The following is a 21292-nucleotide window of genomic DNA, read 5'->3' as shown; positions in this document are numbered from 1 at the left end:
TGGGTAGCACTTTGACAATGATGATGATTATAGGTCTCACATCTAACACCACCCAGCCAGCAGTCTGGTCCAACATAGATTAGTTTAGAAGAAAATAATCCAATTTTTTATGTGACTACAATTTCTTTGGAAACAGAAAAAAACAATATATAAATAACCAAAACTGCATTAAGAGAATAGTGCACCTCTTAAACCGGAAAATGTTGGAATATAACATAACATCCAAACACCAGAAGATCCCATACCAAATACAAAATATCATGGGAAATAACATACACCAGCAACACATCTTACAGATCAGCGCCACCTTAACAGTTTCCACTTACCAAGAAAGGAGGTTTTCTTGCAATGGCAACCAAACCTTTCTACAATTTCATTGAAAGGTCTACAGGGTTCTTTGAAATGTGATCATCAACTCCTCATTTGCTAACTACAGTAATTCCAACCTAAAATGCCAAATTCTTCATTGAAACTGGATTCAAATTCTCAGAAGTCAAAAACACACAGGGTTCTCTGTATTATACCCTCCACTTTTTCTGTTGAAGTGATTTTTGAAATCCATGACATGTAGGTATCTTACAAGAAACAATAATTAAATAAGAAATCAAGCATATTTTACAATACATAAAAAATAAAGCACAGTTTGAAGAAACAAGTGACTCAGGTGCATACCTGAGCTGGTGCTGGAGGTTGCAGAAGCAAGAAGGGTGCTTGCATTTGCTAAGGCAAGGGGAGCTTGTTCAGAAGCTTTACCCTTGAGTGTCAAGGAGTTCATAGCCCATCTACATTTGAATTGTCGGAGTAAGAATTACTTCATATATACAAATGCATCATATTTAATATACAAATCAAATAATAGAATCAACATATGGATTAACCACTGAAAGACAAGCAGCAAACTTTGCCAAATAGAGCAAAGGGTACTGCATAATGTTTAGCACAAGAACCTGCTGGAACTCTACAAGTTTAGGACAACTTGTTAATGATAAAGCTTAAGTGGTAAACAAAATAGCTTCTATGCTAATTCAAGGGAAAAAGGCAAATAAACAGGAAAGTGATTACAAAATAAAAGGTGATATCATAAAACTCAATCCCATCCACACTGTTGATTCAGAAATGTCCTTGTCCACCGCTAGAGATGCAAAGTACAATGAAAACACAAATTACAATGAGTAGGAGTACTAATCAAAAACCGAAAAATCCGGTTAACAAAACTGACTGGTATATATTATATATTATATGTTATGTATAATATATATTTAAAGTATTTATCACACACACACACACACATATATATATATATATATATATATATATATATATTTATTTATTTATTTATAATGTATATTATAAATATAAAAAAACCAAAGAACTGAACTGATCAATCAGTTAACCGGATTGTGAGCACCCCTAACAATGAGAACAGTAAGAAACCACAAATAAATACAACAGAAATTGATTGCTCTAAACTACCACATACTTAATATCTGAGTTCCTTTAATTAAAGTACTTTACCAAGTCCATTTTGAGAATATAAATAATTAAAGAGGGGAAAATTAACTCAATAAAACTACTTAATTTCAGAGTGAACTATAAGGAAATCAAGCTACTTCTTGTTCATTAAACTTTTCTAATAGGAACCTAAGCAAAAATATCAGAATATGATACCAAAATGTACAAAATCATGAAGTACCTTAAGGGATCACCAGGTATGGGAATCATCTGTAGAGATTATGGTCATTTGACTATGTCTGGGTTCACAGATGCTGATTGGGCTGGATCACCAACGGATAGGAGGTCAACAATGGGGTATTGTATTTCTTAGGTGGCAATCTTATTTCCTAGAAGAGCAAAAAACAAAATGTTGCAGCTAAATCAAGTGCGGAAGCTGAGTATAGAGCCATGAGTCAAGCAACATGAGAATTAGTGTGGCTTAAAATCCAGTTTTTCATGAGAGAACAAAACATATTGAGGTAGACTGCCACTTCGTTAGAGAAAGGATTCAAAGTGGTGATATTGACACACCATTTGTGAAGACAGGGGACAAGTTAGCTGATTTATGGACTAAGGCCCTTAATCATCCTCGTATTGATTTCATCATTAACAAGCTGGGTCTATATATACACCAGCTTGAGGGGGAGTGCTAAAAGAATAGTCTTTTAGGGTGTATTGGGTGGCAGGATAGAGAAGTCTTTTTATTTTAAGTTTTGAACACTCCTGTCCACTATTTATCATAAACAGGGGCATATCTGTAATTCAGAATCATTTTATTATTAATATAAAGGTGGGGTAACTGCTCAGAGAGGATTAATAAAGTCTAATATCTAAAACAAATTGAAAATTTCTTCCTTTCCCTTTTCTCTTTTCTCTTTTCTCCTCTCTTCTCTCCTTTCTTTCTTTCTTTCTTTTCTGGTTCGAACTTCATTATAATAGCTCTGCTGTACCACATTTTCACATCATCAAAACATAGGTTCAAGCCAGCTGAGGTGCACCCAACTCACTTGTGTACATAGGTGCACCTAAGGCAAGCCTTTTAAAAGATTGATGCCAACCATGGTTCAAAATTTTGACATCAATGGACATTTCACCATGCAGAGATGGAGAGATTCTAGGGATATTTAGCTAATTTTGCTAAGATATTTGGAAATTAAAAAAAAATCAGGGGAATTTTTTAAAAACATGGAATTATTTATAAACCTTCAAGGAATCATTAGAAAAAGTATAATCGAACATCTAAGGCTCAAAAAAGCATGGCAAACAACTAGATAAATCAAATATGATTAAGAGACTTAAATAGGCATTTTTATTTGTCTCCCTTTTAGTCTTTATTTGTATTTTTGCTATGATTTGTCTTGATTAGATTGAGAATCCTCTTTTGTAGTTGTGTGCCTTTTATTTTTTGTTTTTAATTGTAGTAGATTATTAATTGAATCATATTAAAATAAAAATTGCAAGCCAATCATTCAATAACCAAATCCCTATTTGTTCTTTTAGGAAAATATTTTTAAAAAACTATGATGGTTTTAATGAGAAATTGGAAAGCTTCTAATAACATTCTAAAATTTGAACTTAAATATATAGTCTATCAATGAAATCTGAAATATCACCAAAGTCTTGGCAAAATATCGGGCATATTAGGAAGAAAAGATTCTTGGAAAATTTTGTATCGCAATCTAGAAAAATGGAAACTTTCAGGGAGATTTTTCCAAATATTGTCAATAGAATCATGATGCCAATTAGGCATCTATAAGGACTTATAAGAAAACTAGGCACCAGTAAGGCTTTACTAACTTAAGCCGACCTCTAGCAGCCCCCAAACAATGGACTTTTGAAACCTAAATGGCATTAACAAACTTGCTTTGTTAATCCTAGCACTAGAAGTGCTTTTATGTTTAAACCCAAATCCACTTGTCCATGATCTAATTTTAGGGCTCAATCTAAATGAGAGATATTGATCCTTGACTTGGGTTTGCTCCCCTGCTTGGGATGCTTATCCATCCCAACCTTTGCTGCAACCATCGCCAACACTAGGGAACTTGTAGTGTTTATAAAATCATCCACATACAGTTCAAAAGGGTAACAATAGAAACCACCTCTTTATCCTTTGGAAACAACTGCAATCAGCAACACTATGGCCACTGAGCTCCCCTCCTCATCCAAATGCTCTCCCCTTTATCTTCCAAAACAGTTCCCTATTCTGTGGCAGCAGATCTAAACGGGACCATTTTAACATAGATAGATGCCTTTGTGCAATATTTTTTTCTAGAATTAGGACCAACTAAACCATTGACTAATAATAAAAGTTGAAATCAACTCTGGAAGGGAAACTCCACAATCATATGCCTAGATCTCAGAGTAGAAACTATGCATTAAATCCTGAAAATCTCTATTGTGAATTAAGGGGGACCAGAGAAAAAGTAAGGAAAATGTGTGTTATATTTTCTTTGGTTTGGGGGAGAGGAGGGCAATACTCTAGGTAAACTCAAAAAAATTTAATAATATTACGTTGTTAAACTCTGCTGATGAGAAGTCAGAATTGGCTTTACCCAAGCAAACTTGAATTTCCAGCTATTGATGGGATTCCAATGCTTGAAGTTCCACTGCTATCATCCATATTCATCTACAAAGGACCACAAAAGCAAAATCTGAGAAAATTAGCTGAAAATGCAACAGATTTACTTCAGGAGCTGATGATGCTTTGCAGAAGCATCCTCTCCACAACTATAACTTGCAAACCATGCATAAAATCACCAGAATACAACACAAAGTTTTTTTTCCTTTAAACAACTTTACTAGTTTTTCTTTTTCCAGATCTTTATTCAGTGTAACCTACAAAAGAGGGAATGACAATAATCCAGAGCAGATATTTTCTTCATTTTGATGTTGCATCACTCAAACAAGGAGAAAGGAGGAAAAAAGAGGATAGAACGACAGAAAAGAATATTAGGAAAGATGATAAGGATATATGGATTAAAAAGAAACTGTAATAGTCAGCAATCTGCTTTTTCTGTATCCTACTAACCACATTTCTGTGTAGTAGGAGTTCTATTACAGTTTTAATAAAAAAATTTATTGCTGATTAATCCAGAAAAACTCTAATAGAACCTAGGAGAAATTAAAATCTAAAAATTTATATTCCTATTTCATTATCAAACGAAAAAAATAGTTACTTCCCATTGTTTGTGCTATTGCAATGCCCATTTCCTGATTACCATTTCTAATGAAATAAAACTTTTAAATCCAATGTGGTTATTGTAATATTTTTAAATGAAAAAAAATCAAATGCAGAAAGAATTTAATCACAGACCTTCTCATTATGTTGCTTCATTATCTGCAAAAACTGATCAACTGCTTGGAAGGCCTTAGATCGAACTTCACTGGAATACCCCAAAAGAATAACAAGAAAATTATCTTGTATAATTCGAAGAAAGAAGAATATTTGGAAGAATAACTAAAGCACTGAGTAAGATTTTGCATGGAGTGTAGAAAGCCTGGAGAAAATAATCAAGATCCTATCATCTATAGTCAAGATAATTTTTAGACAAGGTTATCTAAGATGACATTTTAATTTACCAATTAGTGATCTCAATTCTCAAAGCATTAGAGTGTACTATTATTCCTTTCTTTTACATATGCAAATAAACTCTCATCATCATCATCATCTAAGCCTTGTCCCAACTACATGTGGTCGGCAATGCAAATAAAGTGTTGTGCTAAAAAGATAGTGAAAGAACGGGATTCACTGTTTACAAGACTAGAATAGTACAAAAGGAAAATAGAATGATAATACTGCATAATCTTTACAAAGTGAGAAAAAAGACCCAGATACCATTACATGATTATGCTAGACATCTGGCAAAGTATTGCAATGCACACAATCTAGTGGGACCAAAATCCCAGTCCAGAACTCCAGATCTGATCCACAATGGTTCTTCCAAGAACAACTAGTCAAATGTAATTTAACTATCATTTCAATTGATTAAAAGCACTAGAACTAATACTAAACTACACCAACAGGCCATACCCCAATGCAAGCTGAGGTTTAGCTGATCCAAACAAGGTCTGGTACAATGTTTGACCATTCTGAAACTCTAGACATGACCAGCCATGTTTTGTATAAAACATGCAAGTGCCAGACTAAATAGTATCACTATCAAATGAAATGGTTTACCAAATAATAAGTGGTAACCCATTATCTGATTCTAGCAATTATCTTTTCCAGGCAATATGGCTACATCAGTGTTTTTTGTTTTCTAATATGATAAACCATACTAAAAATCCAAACACAACTTAGAATGAAAAAAAAAATATATAAAAACAAAAAAGACCTCATCATGCATCATGTATGTCAAGACAGGTAACCAAATATAAGCTAATAAAGGTGAAGGGGAAATCACATGGGAAAAGTGACTGTTTACCCATCAGGATCAATAGTAAGTACAACAACATTTGGCAGAATTCGAGTTGCAATCTCTGCTGTGTCATAATATGAACTGGTAGCACATAAAGCCATAACCCCTACAGCAAATACAATTTTGTGTATTAGTTTACTAGAATATCTGCAAAAGCTACAAAACTGACCAAAACTGTCAATTCCAGATGAAAATTTACATAGATAAACCAAAAAATAACGCAGAGAAGAAAGAAACTGTTTTCTGGGTTGAACATATCAGAGAAACAGAAAAGAAAGGGAGAAGAAAGGAAGAGAGATGAAGAGAATTCTGGGACCAAAAAGTTGTGACTGGTGGCACCAGTCATTAGTATTTATATTAGGGCATCTCAACTAATAATAAAAGAAAGTAAGGTTACAAGAATGCCCCTGCAGCACTAAAGAACAGAAAAATAACAAAGAATTTATTAATTAAATAAGGAAACTAACTAACTAACAAATTTCAGCACTCCCCCTCAAGTTGGGACATAGATGTAAATCATGCCCAACTTGTCATATAAATCACTGTGCCGCAGATGATGAAATCCCTTGGTGAAGATGTCTGCAAGTTGATTTGTGAAACTGACATATGGAGTGCACAATTCTTCATTTACAATTTTTTTTCCTAATAAAATGCTTGTCGACCTCAATATGCTTAGTTCTATCAATGAAGAACTGAGTTGGCTGCAATGTTAATAGCAGCCTTGTTATCACAATACAAGGACATGGGGGCATCAAAAGGAAATCCCAGTTCACCCATCAAGTTCTTTATCCACATTACTTTAGCCACTCCGTGGAACATTGCTCTATACTCAGCTTCAGCACTGGACCTTGCCACAACATTCTGTTTCTTGCTTCTCCATGGGACTAGGTTCCCTCCCACAAAGGTACAATACCCACCAGTGGACTTTCTGTCACTAATTGATCTGGCCTAGTCAGCATCTGTATATACCTCAACCTTCAAGTGTTCATTTCTTTGGAATGGTAAACCAGCCCCCGGAAACTTCTTTAGATACTTGAGGATTCTATCGGCTCCCTCTAAGTGTGTGGTCTTGGGGGCATGCATGAATTGACTAAGAACCCTTACAGCATAAGCAATGTCTAGCCGGGTCATGGACAAATATAATAACCTATCCACAAGTCTCTGGAATTGCTTTACATCCTTGAAAATCTCACCTTGGCAATTACCTAGTTTGTGGTTTGGATCAATGGGAGAATTAGCAGGCTTAACTCCAAGTTTTCATGTATCCTATAACAAGTCTAGGATGTATTTTTTTTTTTGAGAAATGAAGATCCCCTTTTGTGAACGGACCACTTCAATTCCAAGAAAATACTTCAAGGGACCTAGATCCTTCACCTCAAATTGAGTGGCTAGGAATTCCTTTAGTCTCTGAGTTTCCACCTTCCAGTCGCTTGTGATCACTATACCATCAACATATACTATCAGGGCTGCAATTTTCCCTTCTTTTTTCACAAGCAATGTATGATCAGCCTGACACTGTTTGTAGCCAATCTGTTGCATTGCTTGATGAAATTTGCTAAACCAAGCTCTTGGTGATTGCTTTAGTCCATACAAGGACTTTTTTAACCTGTACACTTTTGGCTCTTGGTCTTGGGCATAGAAACCATGAGGTTGCACCATGTACACCTCTTTTCCAAGATCACCATTCAGGAAGACATTTTTAATATCTAACTGGTGGAGATCCCAATCAAGGTTAGCAACAAGAGAGAAAAGAACCCTGATAGAATTCATCTTAGCTACTGGAACAAATGTCTCTGCATAGCCTACTCCATACACCTGAGTAAACCCTTTTGCCACCAACCGGGCTTTGTATCTTTCTACTATGCCATCTACCCTATGCCTTATTGTAAAAACCCACTTGCACCCTACCGATTCCTTACCCATAGAAAGATCCACTAACTCCCATGTACCGTTTTTATGTAGAGCATTTATCTCTTCTTTCATTGCATCTATCCACTCAGGTACTGAAAGAGCCTCTACCACATTTTTAGGTATAGGGACACTATTAATGGAAGAGAGGAAAGCACGAAAGGAGGTGAGATGTTCTCATATGAGACAAAATGGGAGATAGGATGTTTCGTGGTACAAGACCTAACTCCCTTTGTGCAATAGGGATGTCAAAGTCATTAGCAGATGAAGAATCAATAGTAGTAGGGTCAAGAATATCAGCAGGAATAATAGTACCTTTGGATAGGAACTGTCCCCATTGGATCTGATGATGTTGGTGGTATAGCTTCAAGTTGCTCCACAACTTTTGAACTTGGTTGGCCCTTGCGACGACGAAGGAAAACACAAAATGGAGGAGGATCAAGTAGAGGAGGTAGTACTTGGACATGTTTCCCCTCCACCCTATTCTCACCCTGAGGAGAAACAGGAAAAAAAGGATCATTCTCAAAGAAAGACACATCCATAGAAACATAGTATTTCCTGGAAACAGGGTCAAAACAACAGTAACCCTTTTGTGAATAAGGGTAGCCCAAAAATATACATGGAATAGCACGAGAATCAAGTTTACCACGGGTAGGAGAAAAGTTTTGAACAAAACAACGACAACCAAACACACGAAGAGGGATAGAAAAAAGAGGAGCTTTAGGGAAGAGGAGCTGATGGGGGGCCTTGTACCCTAGCAAGCGAGATGGCATGCAGTTGATGAGATAGGTAACACATAACACAACATCTAACCAAAAACGTTTTGGAACATTCGTGTGGATAAGTAACCCACGAGCCACTTCAAGGAGATGAACGGTGGATAGAACCATACAAAGCAAAGAATTCCGTGAGGTCACTGTGGAAGTACTCTTTCGCATTGTCAGATTGGAAAATTCGAATTTCCATATAAAACTGAGTGAATATCATGCGTTGGAAATCTTTAACAATTTTTGGCACTTCATCTTTGGACCGCATGGGATACACCCATGTATATTTGGAGCAGTCATCAATAAGTGTAATGAAATATTTATAGCCAAGCTTAGATGGTAAGGTAACATGGCCCCAAACATCAGATTAAACAATATGGAAAGGGAAATCAAATTTATTATTTCTTGAAGAAAAATGATTTCTATAATGTTTGCTCAGATGACAAATTTGACATTCAAATTTAGACACTGACACTGCTTTAAACAAATCTGGAAGCAAGTCCTTTAGTGACTCAAAAGATAAATGAACCAAATGACTATGCCATAAATAGACTTGACTCTTACTAGACTGATTCATAGACTCAATAACCACAAGACTAGCTTTATTCTCCAGCATGTAAAGACCATCCACCATACGACCTCTACCAATCATCTTCCTCGAATCCAAACCCTACAATACACAAGAAGAAGGGAAAAATGTCACTAAACAGTTTAATGAGTTTGTTATGCTACTGATAGAAAACAAATTTATAGGCAATTGTGGAACATGTAACACATTAGAAAGGGTAAGTCTAAAAGGAAGGGATATAGTGCCTTGACCAGCAATGGTGGAAAAAGAGCCATAAGCTAATCTCACTTTGTCCCTATCAGATAAAAGGTGATAGTATTGAAAACAATTTGACTTACCCGTCATATGATTTAAGGTTCCAAAGTTAATTATCCAAGGGGAATCTGATGAATGAGAGGACACATGGAAGGTAGTGGCAAAGTTACCATTACCTGAAGTAAATGCAAAGAAAGTTGAGGCAGGAGGAGCATAATCCATATCCCTCCCATACAGCTCCAAATGGTCATGGAAAGAGTGAATGATATCTTCCCAAGGATCAGTTCCAGGAAGGTTGGTAGTGGTAGATTGTTGAGACTCCTAAGAGGCTAAGTTTGCTGTATTGAACTTTTTTTGACCTTGTTGTATCGGCTTCTTATTCTGATCCAATTTCTTACTCAACTCCTAAGCCCACTTTGGCTTCCCATGGAGGTCCCAACATGTATCCCTAGTATGTCTAACCTTCTAACAATGAGTACACCATAACTAATCCTCATCATCAACTTTCTTCTGGAAGTCACCCTTCTTAAAAGAATTGCTGCCTCCTACACCCACACTCCCTTTTGCCACAGTTGAAATAGTTTATTTTATTTCTTGTCTATTATTTTCTGTCTTGTTAGGGTCTGTTTGGTTGGTTTAAAGCCTTATTATTTTTCTCTTATTGTACTTACAGCAGGGGCACAAGGGTCTTTTTCCCTTTTATTTTAGACGCCCTATAAATATTAATAGAAGCTGGCGCCTCCAGCACTGTTCTATCGTTGTCAATCTCTCCTCTTCTCTTCTACCTTCTCTCTTCTTCTTCTCTTCCCTTTCTCTCTTATTTCTAGTCAGCTTTACTGTCAATATGGTATCAAAGCGGGATTATTGACTGTGAGAGCAGATCAAACAAGTTTTCTTTCCTCTTCGACTTGGTGAATCTGTGCGGAATGGAGAACTGAATATGGGCTGAACAAAACTGAACTACGACTGGTACAGTCCTTTTTTTTCTCTTTTACCTTTCTTGGTCGTGTACCAAGAGAAAAATCAAATGAATCTCGACTGCTGAATGTCATCAGACCTTTGTAGGGTTTATGAATGTCATCAGACCTTTGTGGGGTTTATGAATGTCATCAGACCTTTGTGAGGTTTATACCTCTTTTTTTTCTTGGATCGTGTGATCCTGTACTTGCGAAAAGGTGACTGTAGGTCACGAATGATCTGTTATCTCCAGTTTTTGGCTTGATTACAAGTGCTTAAGGATCTCTCCTGATGATTATTGTTCTTAGACATTCTGGGAGGTTGGTAGGTTGGTACTGTTAACCCGTACAGGTCTGAAATCAGTCTGATCTTGGCTCTTTTTTTCTGGAAACTGGTGCTGTTTTTTGTGCTCAAATTGAGTCCAAACTGAAGTGTGTGCGTGTGGACTGATTACTTGTGTGGAGCAAATTTTTTTTGGTGTAAGGAGGGATCCTAAGTTGAGTGTTATGACTAAAATTCTGTTTTGACCATGTCCTCTGAGAATTCTGCTACTTTTGGGATTTTAGGAAGTCAAAATGGAGTGAGTGGGGGAATGGATATGAGTTTTCCCATGGCTGTAATTCCCTTCGATGGACTAAACTACCTTGAATGGTCTAGGGGAATAAAACTCTACATCACTGCTAGGGGGAAAATAGGATACATCAATGGGAAAATGAAGGAACCGAAGAATGGAAGTGTTGAATATGATAGGTGGAACCAAGAAAATAGTATGGTGATGTTATAGCTCTTGGTTTCCATGCTGCCATAGGTAAGAAAGACATTCATGTGGGCTGAAACAGCTTGTGAAATATGGGAACAAGCAAAATCTACTTATTCAGAGCAAAGGCACTATGCCAAGATATACCAACTGCAAACTGAATCCTCTACTTGCAAGCAGGGGGAGAGGAGTCTCTCAATGTACTACTCAGATCTGACATCAATTTGGAAAGAACTGGATCACTATCAAAATGTGAATTGAAAATGTGATGAAGATGCAAAGGCATACAAGTCACTTGTCTCTCGACAATGGGTATTTGCTTTTCTCTTGGGGTTGAACCCTTCATATGAGTCCATCAGGGTACAGTACTTGGGAAGTAAAGACTTGCCATCAGTTCAGGAGGTTTATGCCTTAGTCTAGTCAGACGAGAGTAGAAGAAGTGTGATGAATTGTGCAGAGGGGAAGCCGGTTGTCCTAGCTATCCGGGGAAATACAGATTCTAATGTCGGAGGCTCCTTTAAGAAGGGTGATTCTCAGAAGAGAGCAGATGACAAGAGTAAACTTTGGTGCACTCACTGCTAGAAGACAAGACAATAGAGATACATGTTGGGACCTCCATGGGAAACCTAAATGGGAACAGAAATTGGGTAAGAAGTCAACAACTGGTCAGGGTAAGAAACCAATCTAGCAAAATCAGAAAAAGTATAACTCAACTAATATGGTATCTCAAGAGACTAGTCCCATGGTAATTCAGGAAAGGCACCCTAGTTCTGACCCTAAGGAAGAGATTATCAACTCCTTTTGTGACCATATGGTAGGACTCTTCGCCAGATGGATTCTGGTCCTACTCCTACCCCCTTTGCATCTACATCAGGCAACACTGCCACTGCTTTCCATGTGTCATCTCATACATCTGATTCCCCTTGGATAATTGACTTTGGAGCCTCAAACCACATGACCAGTAAATAAATTTATTTTAGGCATATAACCTTCTCTCTAGGAGAGATAAGGTGAGACCGACTAATGGTTCATTCTCCACCATAGCCGGCCAAGGAACCATATCTCTCCCACTCGGCCTTACCCTCTCTAATGTGTTGCATGTTCCTAAATTGCCTATAAATTTACTCTCCATTAGCAGTATTACTCACTCTTTGAACTGTTCAGTTACTTTCTTTCCGTCTTCATGTGTGTTTCAGGATTTGGCCTCGGGGAAGGCGATTGGTAGAGGAAGCATAGTGGATGGTCTCAACGTGTTGGAGAATAAAGCTGGTCTTGTGGCTACAGAGTCCTTGAGTTTGTCCAGTGAGAGTCAAGCCTATTTATGGCACAGTTGTCTTGGTCATCATTCTTTTGAGTCATTAAAATTTATATTTCCAGAATTGTTTAAGTCTTTGTTAGTTAGTAAGTTGCAGTGTCAGACATGTCAATTGAGTAAACATTGTAGAAGTTCTTTTCCTTTAAGAAATAAAATATTTGAATTTCCATTTCATATTGTCTATTCTGATGTTTGGGGCCCTGTTACTCTACCTATTGAGGCTAGATATAAGTACTTCATTACTTTGATCAATGATTGCTCTAGATATACTTGGGTTTACCCTATGTGATCTAGAGATGAAGTGGCCAAAATTGTGAAAGACTTTCAATGCATGGTTTCACTCAGTTCCAAACTGAAATTCATATTTTCCAAATGGACAATGCAAAAGAGTACTTCCATAGTGATCTCATGGAGTTCTTTGCTTCGTGTGGATCTCTTCAACAAAGCTCTTGCGCTAGTACACCCCAACAAAATGACATTGCTAAAAGAAAAAACGGTCACCTTCTCGAAGTAGCTTGTGGCTTATTACTTCATATGAATGTTCTAAAACGCTTTTTGACGGATGTTATTCTATGTGCTACATACATCATCAATCGTATACCATCTCGGTTACTAGAGTATAAGGCCCCACATCAATTTTTTATTCCTACAGCCCCAATGTCCCCCATTCTAATATGTGTTTTTGGGTGTCATTGTTTTGTTCATAACTTGTCCCCTACTCGGGGTAAATTTGACCCTTGTGTTTTCCTTGGTTACCCTTTATCTCAAAAGGGGTATCGTTGCTATGATCCCACGTCACGCAAATACTATGTCTCTGTAGATGTATCCTTCTTTGAGAGTTAACCTTTCTTCTTGGTTTCTCCTCAGGGGGAGAATAGGATTGAGGAGAAACACACCCAGGCTCAGACTCAATTACCTCCTTTTCCTGATCCTCCATTCCGTGTCTTTCTTTGTCACCACAAAAGCCAATAGAGTTCAAGAGTCGTAGAACCTGACACTATGCAACCAACATTATCAGATTCTCCAGAGGCAGATCCTCCTCATCAGATAGGTACACTTGTTCCTATTGATATGCCTGAATCTCTCAATGTTGAATCCCCTGTCATTAATGATCTTGATGTTCCTATTGCTAAGAGAAAGGGTGTTAGATCCTGTACCACTGATCATCCTATCTCTCACTTTGTGTCTTATAACCATATTTCACCTTCATATCATGAATTCCTCTCTTCTGTTGGCAGTATCTCTATTCCTAACAATGGACAGATGCAATGAAGGAAGAAATTGATGCATTGCACAAAAATGGCACTTGGGAGTTGATGGATCTTCCTAAAGGGAATGAACCAATGGGATGCAAGTGGGTATTCACAGTGAAGCATAAGGCTGATGGAACTGTTGAAAGGTACAAGGCCAGATTGGTGGCAAAAGGTTTTACATAGGTATATGGAGTAAACTATGCAAAGACATTTGCTCCAATAGCCAAGATGAACTCTATTAGGATTCTTCTCTCATTGGCATCAAATCTTGACTGGGAACTTCACTAGTTGGACATTAAGAATGCTTTCTTGAATGGTGACTTAGAAGAGGAAGTGTACATGACTCAATCTCCAGGTTTTTGTGACAAAGGCAGTGAGTAGAAGGTGTGCAGGTTAAAAAAATCTTTATATGGGTTGAAACGATCACCTCGGGCCTGGTTTAGTAAGTTCCACTTAGCAATTCACTAGATGGGGTTCAAACAATGCCAGTCAAACCACACTCTGTTTGTGAAGAAAGGTGAAAGGAAAATTGCAGCTTTAATTGTATGTGGATGACATAGTGATCACAGGAGACTAGAAGACTGAAGTATAGAAACTGAAGAAATTCTTAGCCACTTAATTTGAGGTGAAAGATCTAGGACCCTTACGTTATTTCCTTGGAAATGAAGTTGCCCGCTCTCAAAAGGGCATCTTTATTTCCCAATGGAAATATGTACTGGATCTACTAGAAGATACAGGCAAGCTAGGGGTGAAACCAATTGACTCACCAATTAAACCTAACCATCAGTTGGGAGACAATCAGGGGGAGTTCTTGAATGATGTGAAGAAGTTTCAGAGACTTGTAGGGAGACTCTTATATTTGTCTATAACCAGACCTGATATTGCTTATGTAGTGGGGGTCCTTAGTCCGTTCATGCACAACCCTAGGACAACTTACTTTGAAGCTGTAGAGAGGATCCTTAGATACCTCAAGAAGTTTCCAAGAGATGGTTTGTTGTCCAGAAACATGGACATTTAAAGGTGGAAGTATATACTGATGTTGATTGGGTAGGAGCACTCGATGACCGAAAGTCTACTAGTGGGTATTGTACCTTTGTAGGAGGTAACTTGGTCACCTAGAGAAGTAAGAAGCAAAATGTGGTGGCCAGATCCAGTGCTGAAGCAGAATACATAGCTATGTCTCATGGAGTTAGGTGAACTGGGTTTTGTAGTTAGCAACCCTATGTCACTCTATTGTGACAACAAATCTACTATCAACATTGCTATTAATCCAGTCCTCTATGATAGGACGAAACACATTGAAGTGGACAAGCATTTTATTAGAGAAAAACTTGTGAGTGGAGAAGTGTTCACTCCATATGTTATCTCATAGGAACAACTTGCAAACATCTTCACCAAGGGTCTTCAACATGTGCGGCATAATGATTTGTGTGACAAGTTGGGCATGATTGACATCTATGCTCCAACTTGAGGGGAAGTGTTGAAATAGTTTATTTTATTTCTTGTCTATTATTTTTTGTCTTGTTAGGGTCTGTTTGGTTGATTTAAAGCCTTTTTATTTTTTGTTATTGTACTTTACTTACAACAGGGGCACAAGGGTCTTTTTCCCTTTTATTTTAGACACCCTATAAATATTAATAGAAGCTAGCACTGCCTGCACTTTTCCATCATCGCCAATCTCTCCTCTTCTCTTCTACCTTCTCTCTTCTTCTCTTCCCCTTCTCTCTTATTTCTAGTCGGCCTTACTGTCAAGAGCCACTAAGGCAATTTGCTCTCCCTCTAAGTTATTCATCACATTTTGCCTCTTCTCTTCGGATTCTACTAGGGCATACACTTCTTGTACTGAAGGAAGAACTTTACTTCCTAATATCTGAACTCTAAGAGACTCATATACTAGGTTCAGCTCCAAGAGGAAGGCAAAGACCCATTATTGGGAAACCAGAGACTTGTAGGCCTTAGCATCAACATCACACTTCCAATCTATGTTCTGATAGTGGTCTGGTTCTTTCCATATCTAGGTCAAATCTGAGTAATATGATGAGAGACTCCTTTCCCCCTGCTTACAAGTAGAGGAGGCAGCTTGCAACTGGTATATTTTGGCATAGTGACATTGCTCTGAATAAGTAGATTTTGCTTGCTCCCAAATTTCAACAGCTGTTTCAGCCCACATGAATGTCTTCCTGACCGGAGGCAGTATGTAAAGTAGCAGCCATGACATCACCATGCTGTTTTCCTGATACCACCTATCATGCTCTGCACCCTGAGACTTCGGTTCTTTGGTTTTACCATTAATATAGCCCACCTTCCCCCTGGAAATTATGTATAGTTTAATTCCCTTGACCATTCTAGATAACTGAGACCATCAAAAGGTATTACAGCCATGGGGAAGCTCATATCAAATCCTCCACTCACTCCACCTTGATTGGAAGGCCCACTAGACACACTAGAATCCTCAGATGACATGATATAAGGACTGATTTGACAGTTCAGTTCAATTCAGTTCACTTCAGCCACAATTCAGCCACAGTTCAGCCGAGTTCAGTTCACAGTTCACAGTTTCACGGGAAGCCCAGTTTAGTTCAGTCAAAAAACAGATCTTAGGAACACCACACACATATAAGGAGGCAATTCAGGAACTAGACAACCCTTATAATATAACCCTTCATCAACTACTTGAGCACACAACCACTATAATTCCCCAAGAGACATTGGCAAACCACTGTCACACAATCACAGGTCATTCAGACCTACACCACCCAGTTGTCTGGGTACAAGAAACAGGATCACCCGATCCACAATTCCAAAAAAAAACACTGGTTGCAGGTCATCCAGACCTCTAAAACCCACTTACCTGGGTACAAGAAAGGATCACACGATCCACAGGATTAAGAAGACTTGCCTTCACAGCATTGGAGTTCCCTTCTTTTAGGGTTTTCTTGGCACACGACCAAGAAAGAAAGGAAGAGAACCTAAAAGAAATCCCTTCAGATCAGTTCGATCCACTCCCTAATCAGATTCGATCCACAGTAGAGGAGGAACTGAGAGATTGAGGAAGAAGAAAATGAGAAGACTTTGTCGCACTGCTTCTAACCCCAGAAAACCTGCTCTGATACCATGTTTTCTGGGTTGAACATATCAGAGAATAAAAGAAAGGGAGAAGAAAGGAAGAGAGACGAAGAGAATTCTGGGATCAAAAAGTTGTGACTGGTGGCACCGGTCATTAGTATTTATATTAGGGTGTCCCAGCTAATAATAAAAGAAAGTAAGATTACAAGAATGCCCCTGCGGAACTAAAGAACAGAAAAATAACAAAGAATTAATTAATTAATTGAGGAAACTAACTAACTAACTAACTAACTAACAGATCTCAACAGAAACAAAAAAAAGGAGTAAAGATTTTACATTGAAGACCACTTATAAAGTTAATGTGGAAAAATGGAAACATAAAAGTTGATGTACCTGCTCCACGGGCAGGGGAGAAAGTATCATGCAATGCACGAACTGTAAATGCATTGATTAAAACTCTCTTCCTTGCCTGCATTACAAATGTCAACTTTATTTTTTTGGAAAGATATATGGATAAACAATTTTGTGAACTGAACACCCTAAAGCATGATATCTCAAAGTAGAGAAAGATTATTGTAATAAATCCAAGATACAAACCCCCTCATTAAGATATCCAGCAATATTGCCAAGCAGGATGGTGGTATTTGTTCTAATGGCTGGTTCTTCATCTACCTAAACAGGAAAGAAATTATTAAAACCACTGATTAAACAATACACAGAAACACACAATCATTCATTTTTTTTCTGATTATAGCAACTTAAAAATCATATTTTTTTAAATGCATGAAAAGAAATCCAAAAACACAAGGTCAAACAAAAACAATAAATAAAACTTCAGTCTCAGGAAATACCTGTAACTTGGAAAGATATTTGAGCAATGATCCTGAAATAGTATGTTGAGACAGCTGTCCAGGCCAAAATGAAAGTAACTATTTAGATAATCAGGAACCCATGGAAAATCATGTGCTTCCATAAGAAAAGGGAAAAACAGAACATATTCCTCAGTAATGAAATGGTGCAAGACCTAAATAGTCCCAGGAAAGAAGTTAAGAAATTAACAGACTCTTAAGCAAGGTCTGCAAGACGAAGAATGAGAAATACTGAGTTGTAAAATTAGTAATATCTTTTTTTTATCAGTAACAGAAAATTTTCATTGATTAAACAGCATAATTATAAGAAGATGAGAGGTAAACTTTCTTAACTCTCAAAAAAACAAAAGTTACAACTGAGCACAAAATAATTGACTTCTTCCAACCCTTGTTTTGCAAGCACATTGGAAAAAACATTAGCAGTCTATTTGACCCAGTTAACTTTCACGTCCATATTCTGTGTCAGCCACTTGAACTTATTCCTCTCACCATTAAAGATCCAGAAACCCATTCCTTTTGCAGTCAATCCACCACCATCTTTGAATCACCATCTATTGCCAGTTTGCTCAAATTCAACTCTTTTGCCTTCTGCACTCCCTCCATAACGGCCAGAATTTCAGCCCCTCAGTGAGTTGCCCACCCCAATTGGACCAGAGTACAGGCCAATTATTTTCCCTTCACCATTTCTGTACACACCTCCAATACCAGAAGGACATGGGTTTTCAGCAATACTCCCAAAAAATTTAGTTTGATGTAATCATTGGCTAGAGAAACCCAAAGGGAGCTTGCAATGGCCTTGTGACACTCTGTACCAGTCACTTCCTTCCAATTTTTCAAAAATCATTAGAAGACAGCAAAAAGCTCCAGCCACAATGGTCTCAATAATCGCCGCTTTGCTTCTTTCCTTACTAAAGAATTTATGATTAAAATGACTAATAGGTGACAGATATGCATACCTTAGGAGCAAGAATGAGCATAGACTTTAATGTCAATTCCCGAAGAAAAGCAGAAGTATCAGAAAACCCAGTGGCAACATGAGGGTATACCTAATTGCAAGCATTACCTAGAAAATTTAGGATTTCTAATCTGATAGCAAACAAAGAAAAATCTATGAGGATCTACATTTGAATCTGATAAAGTCGGATTTAGCTTGATTTGATGAGAAAAACAGTCACCGTAGGCCACATACTTGCTTGTCTACAACTTGAGCTGATAATGATTCTCCAAATTGGTCTATGTGCTGAAGAAGGCTGACCCTAATAGCTCGGTCATTGGAGCCAAAGAGTTTCACAATAGTTGGTAGCACCTATAATTAACAAGAACGAATTAACAGTTTCCACCTGCCCTAAGGATGTAAACATCACAAGGAAATTGATAATGAGCATTAAAAAGAAAATAACCTTAACATTGAATTCTTCAGTTGAAAGCCATGAGCCCATCTTGAGCAATGCAGTTAAGGCAGGAGCAACAGCTGAACCAAATTCTAAAGCCGAAGCTAATAAAGGGAGTAGCTGCAGAACTCCAATGATCAAATTGCAAGTTGGCACCCCTCAATAAAAAAGGCGACAGCTATTTATCAAAAAATAAATAAACAAGGCAACAGGAAAATGTAACACTATGATATCAAGGTTTTAATTCTTGTTTCAAGCATCTGACCTTCTTTAGAACAATTTGGCGAGGTAGTTGCTCAGCCAAGTTTGGAAGCCTACGGAAAAAGGTGTCCTTCTCAACACTATCTTTCAAATTTAAAATTTCCATGAATTGTATGGTCTCTACCAACATATTCTGAAAAAACTCTGCCAAGAATGTTAACCTCTCTAATAAGTATAAAGAAGTAACAGGGGAAATTTGCAGCTCAATGGTAAAACAATAACATGGGTGACATCAACCAAGCAATGGTAAAAGATAAAACAGGGAATGTAATAAAAGAGAAGAAAAAGAAAGAAAGAATTAAACGGCCCTAAATGAAAAGCTTCCAGCGGGTTTGAATAACTTAAATATTACCAAAGATTCAGATATTCCTGATAGCAATCCCAATAGCTAATTATAAATTGTAGTAAGATCATGATCCACTTAAACTTAAGAAAACTATAGTTCTTCAAAACTCCAATACTTGGTGAATTTCATGCTCCAGAACCGTGCCCACCATTCAGAAGGGATTGTTTGTTGAGGGCCCAGGAATAGGATCTCGTCATGGGTCGGTCCACGGGGAAAACCTCCTGTTTTCCCTTGTTCCTTCCTGCTCTTGATGAACCTATCTTGGTGCCTCTGGTGACTTGTTCAAGAGATCACCAACTCTCCTAACTCACTTCTTCATCTGAATATTCGATATCTCATTCAATAATGGGGTCTCCTTAAATAGGAGATTACAAGAGTCCTAATCAAAGGGAGTCTCCTTGCTGAATAGGGAGACTTCCAGTTCTGCCTTGCTAAGGATAAGATAAGCTAATCCTAATCTGATAAGCTACTAACAAGATAAGATAAGAGATAAGAACAATAAGATAAGAACAAGCAAAATGAGCTAATCTAATCTAGATAAGGCTGCTGCTGCCGAACTGGGTAGGATGAGCATCACTGAATCACTGCTGCTGCTGCTGGCGGTGGGTCAGGTGCCTGTTGCTGCCGGCAGCGATGGTACATCGTCTTCCCTAGGAAGGTGTCCATAACATTACTCCCCTCCTGGACTACGAGCTTGTCCTCAAGCTCGAACTCGGGGTATGTGGCTTGGAACTCTACCAATGGGATCCATGTGGCTTCTATTGTTGGTAAGTTACACCATTTCACCAAGATTTCAAGGATTCCACGATTGAAACGAGAGTGGGTGACAGCTTTAGGTTGGGGACCAGCTTGCCATCTTTCAAGGGTGGCAGGGAGGGAACTTGGTCCGGGGGAACACCCGTAAATGGCTTCAGCAAGGAGATGTGGAAGACATCATGAATCCGGCTGGTCTCAGGCAATTCCAGCTGGTAGGCCACACTGCCAATCCGTTGTAGAACCTTGTAGGGCCCATAGAACTTAGGGGCAGCCTTGTGGTGCAAGGAGCGTTGCCGGTAGGGCTGCAGTTTCAACCAAACAAATTGTCCTGGATCGAATGACAGTTCCTGATGGTGCTTGTCATAGTGGAGTTCATGTGGAACTGGACCTGCTGTAAGCAAAGGCGGACGTTGGCTAGGAGGGCGTCGCGTTCTTATAAGGAATGATCAATTGCTTCCAAACGAGTAGAACCCGACTCGTAGGACAGCAAGCGGGGAGGATCCCTGACATAAACGACACGAAAGGGAGTCATGCCGAGGGAAGAATGGTTGGCTGTGTTGTAGCAGTACTCGGCCCAAGGGAGCCAATCCACCCACCGTCGTGGTTGATCGCCTACAAAACAGCGGAGATACATCTCGATTGTGCGGTTAACCACTTCCGTCTGATCGTCGGTTTGTGGCCGGTACGCTGATGAGTAGGCCAGGGCGGTGCCCTGTATCCGGAATAACTCTTTCTAGAAGGCATTAGTGAAAATTGGGTCTCTATCGCTGACTATGGATTCTAGTAACCCATGTAAGAGAAAGACATGTGTAAAGAAGGCGAGGGCAACCGAAGTGGCACTATACGGGTGTGATAGAGGAATGAAGTGGGCGTATTTAGAGAAGCGGTCGACTACCACGAAGAGAACTGGT

The 21292-nt window shown here is 38.4% G+C and overlaps 1 protein-coding gene across 8 annotated transcripts in view; it reads right to left on the bottom strand.

Moving 5' to 3' along the window:
• Window positions 1-21292, bottom strand: part of CTEXP (kinase family with ARM repeat domain-containing protein) — a 76323-nt gene that overhangs the window by 1743 nt on the left and 53288 nt on the right. For 5 of the 8 annotated variants that reach the window (XM_088968384.1, XM_088968385.1, XM_088968383.1 and 2 more), the window contains 11 exons: window positions 19284-19423; window positions 19028-19138; window positions 18817-18933; window positions 18584-18673; window positions 17610-17663; window positions 17356-17430; window positions 17152-17227; window positions 5919-6018; window positions 4808-4877; window positions 4047-4120; window positions 673-782 (listed from right to left, as the gene is read on the bottom strand). In XM_088968384.1, coding sequence (XP_088824510.1) covers window positions 673-782; window positions 4047-4120; window positions 4808-4877; window positions 5919-6018; window positions 17152-17227; window positions 17356-17430; window positions 17610-17663; window positions 18584-18673; window positions 18817-18933; window positions 19028-19138; window positions 19284-19423 — 1017 coding nt within the window. Of the gene's footprint in view, window positions 1-326; window positions 576-672; window positions 783-947; window positions 987-1084; window positions 1133-4046; window positions 4121-4807; window positions 4878-5918; window positions 6019-17151; window positions 17228-17355; window positions 17431-17609; window positions 17664-18583; window positions 18674-18816; window positions 18934-19027; window positions 19139-19283; window positions 19424-21292 lie in introns of those variants that run through there. The other 3 variants (XR_016106905.1, XR_016106906.1, XM_088968387.1) reach the window with 3 other exon arrangements.

This window comes from Nelumbo lutea, chromosome 2 (assembly GCF_056320005.1).
Source record: "Nelumbo lutea isolate HS-2025 chromosome 2, American lotus-T2T, whole genome shotgun sequence".
NCBI lineage: Eukaryota > Viridiplantae > Streptophyta > Magnoliopsida > Proteales > Nelumbonaceae > Nelumbo > Nelumbo lutea.
This window is presented reverse-complemented; position numbering and strand designations above follow the sequence as displayed.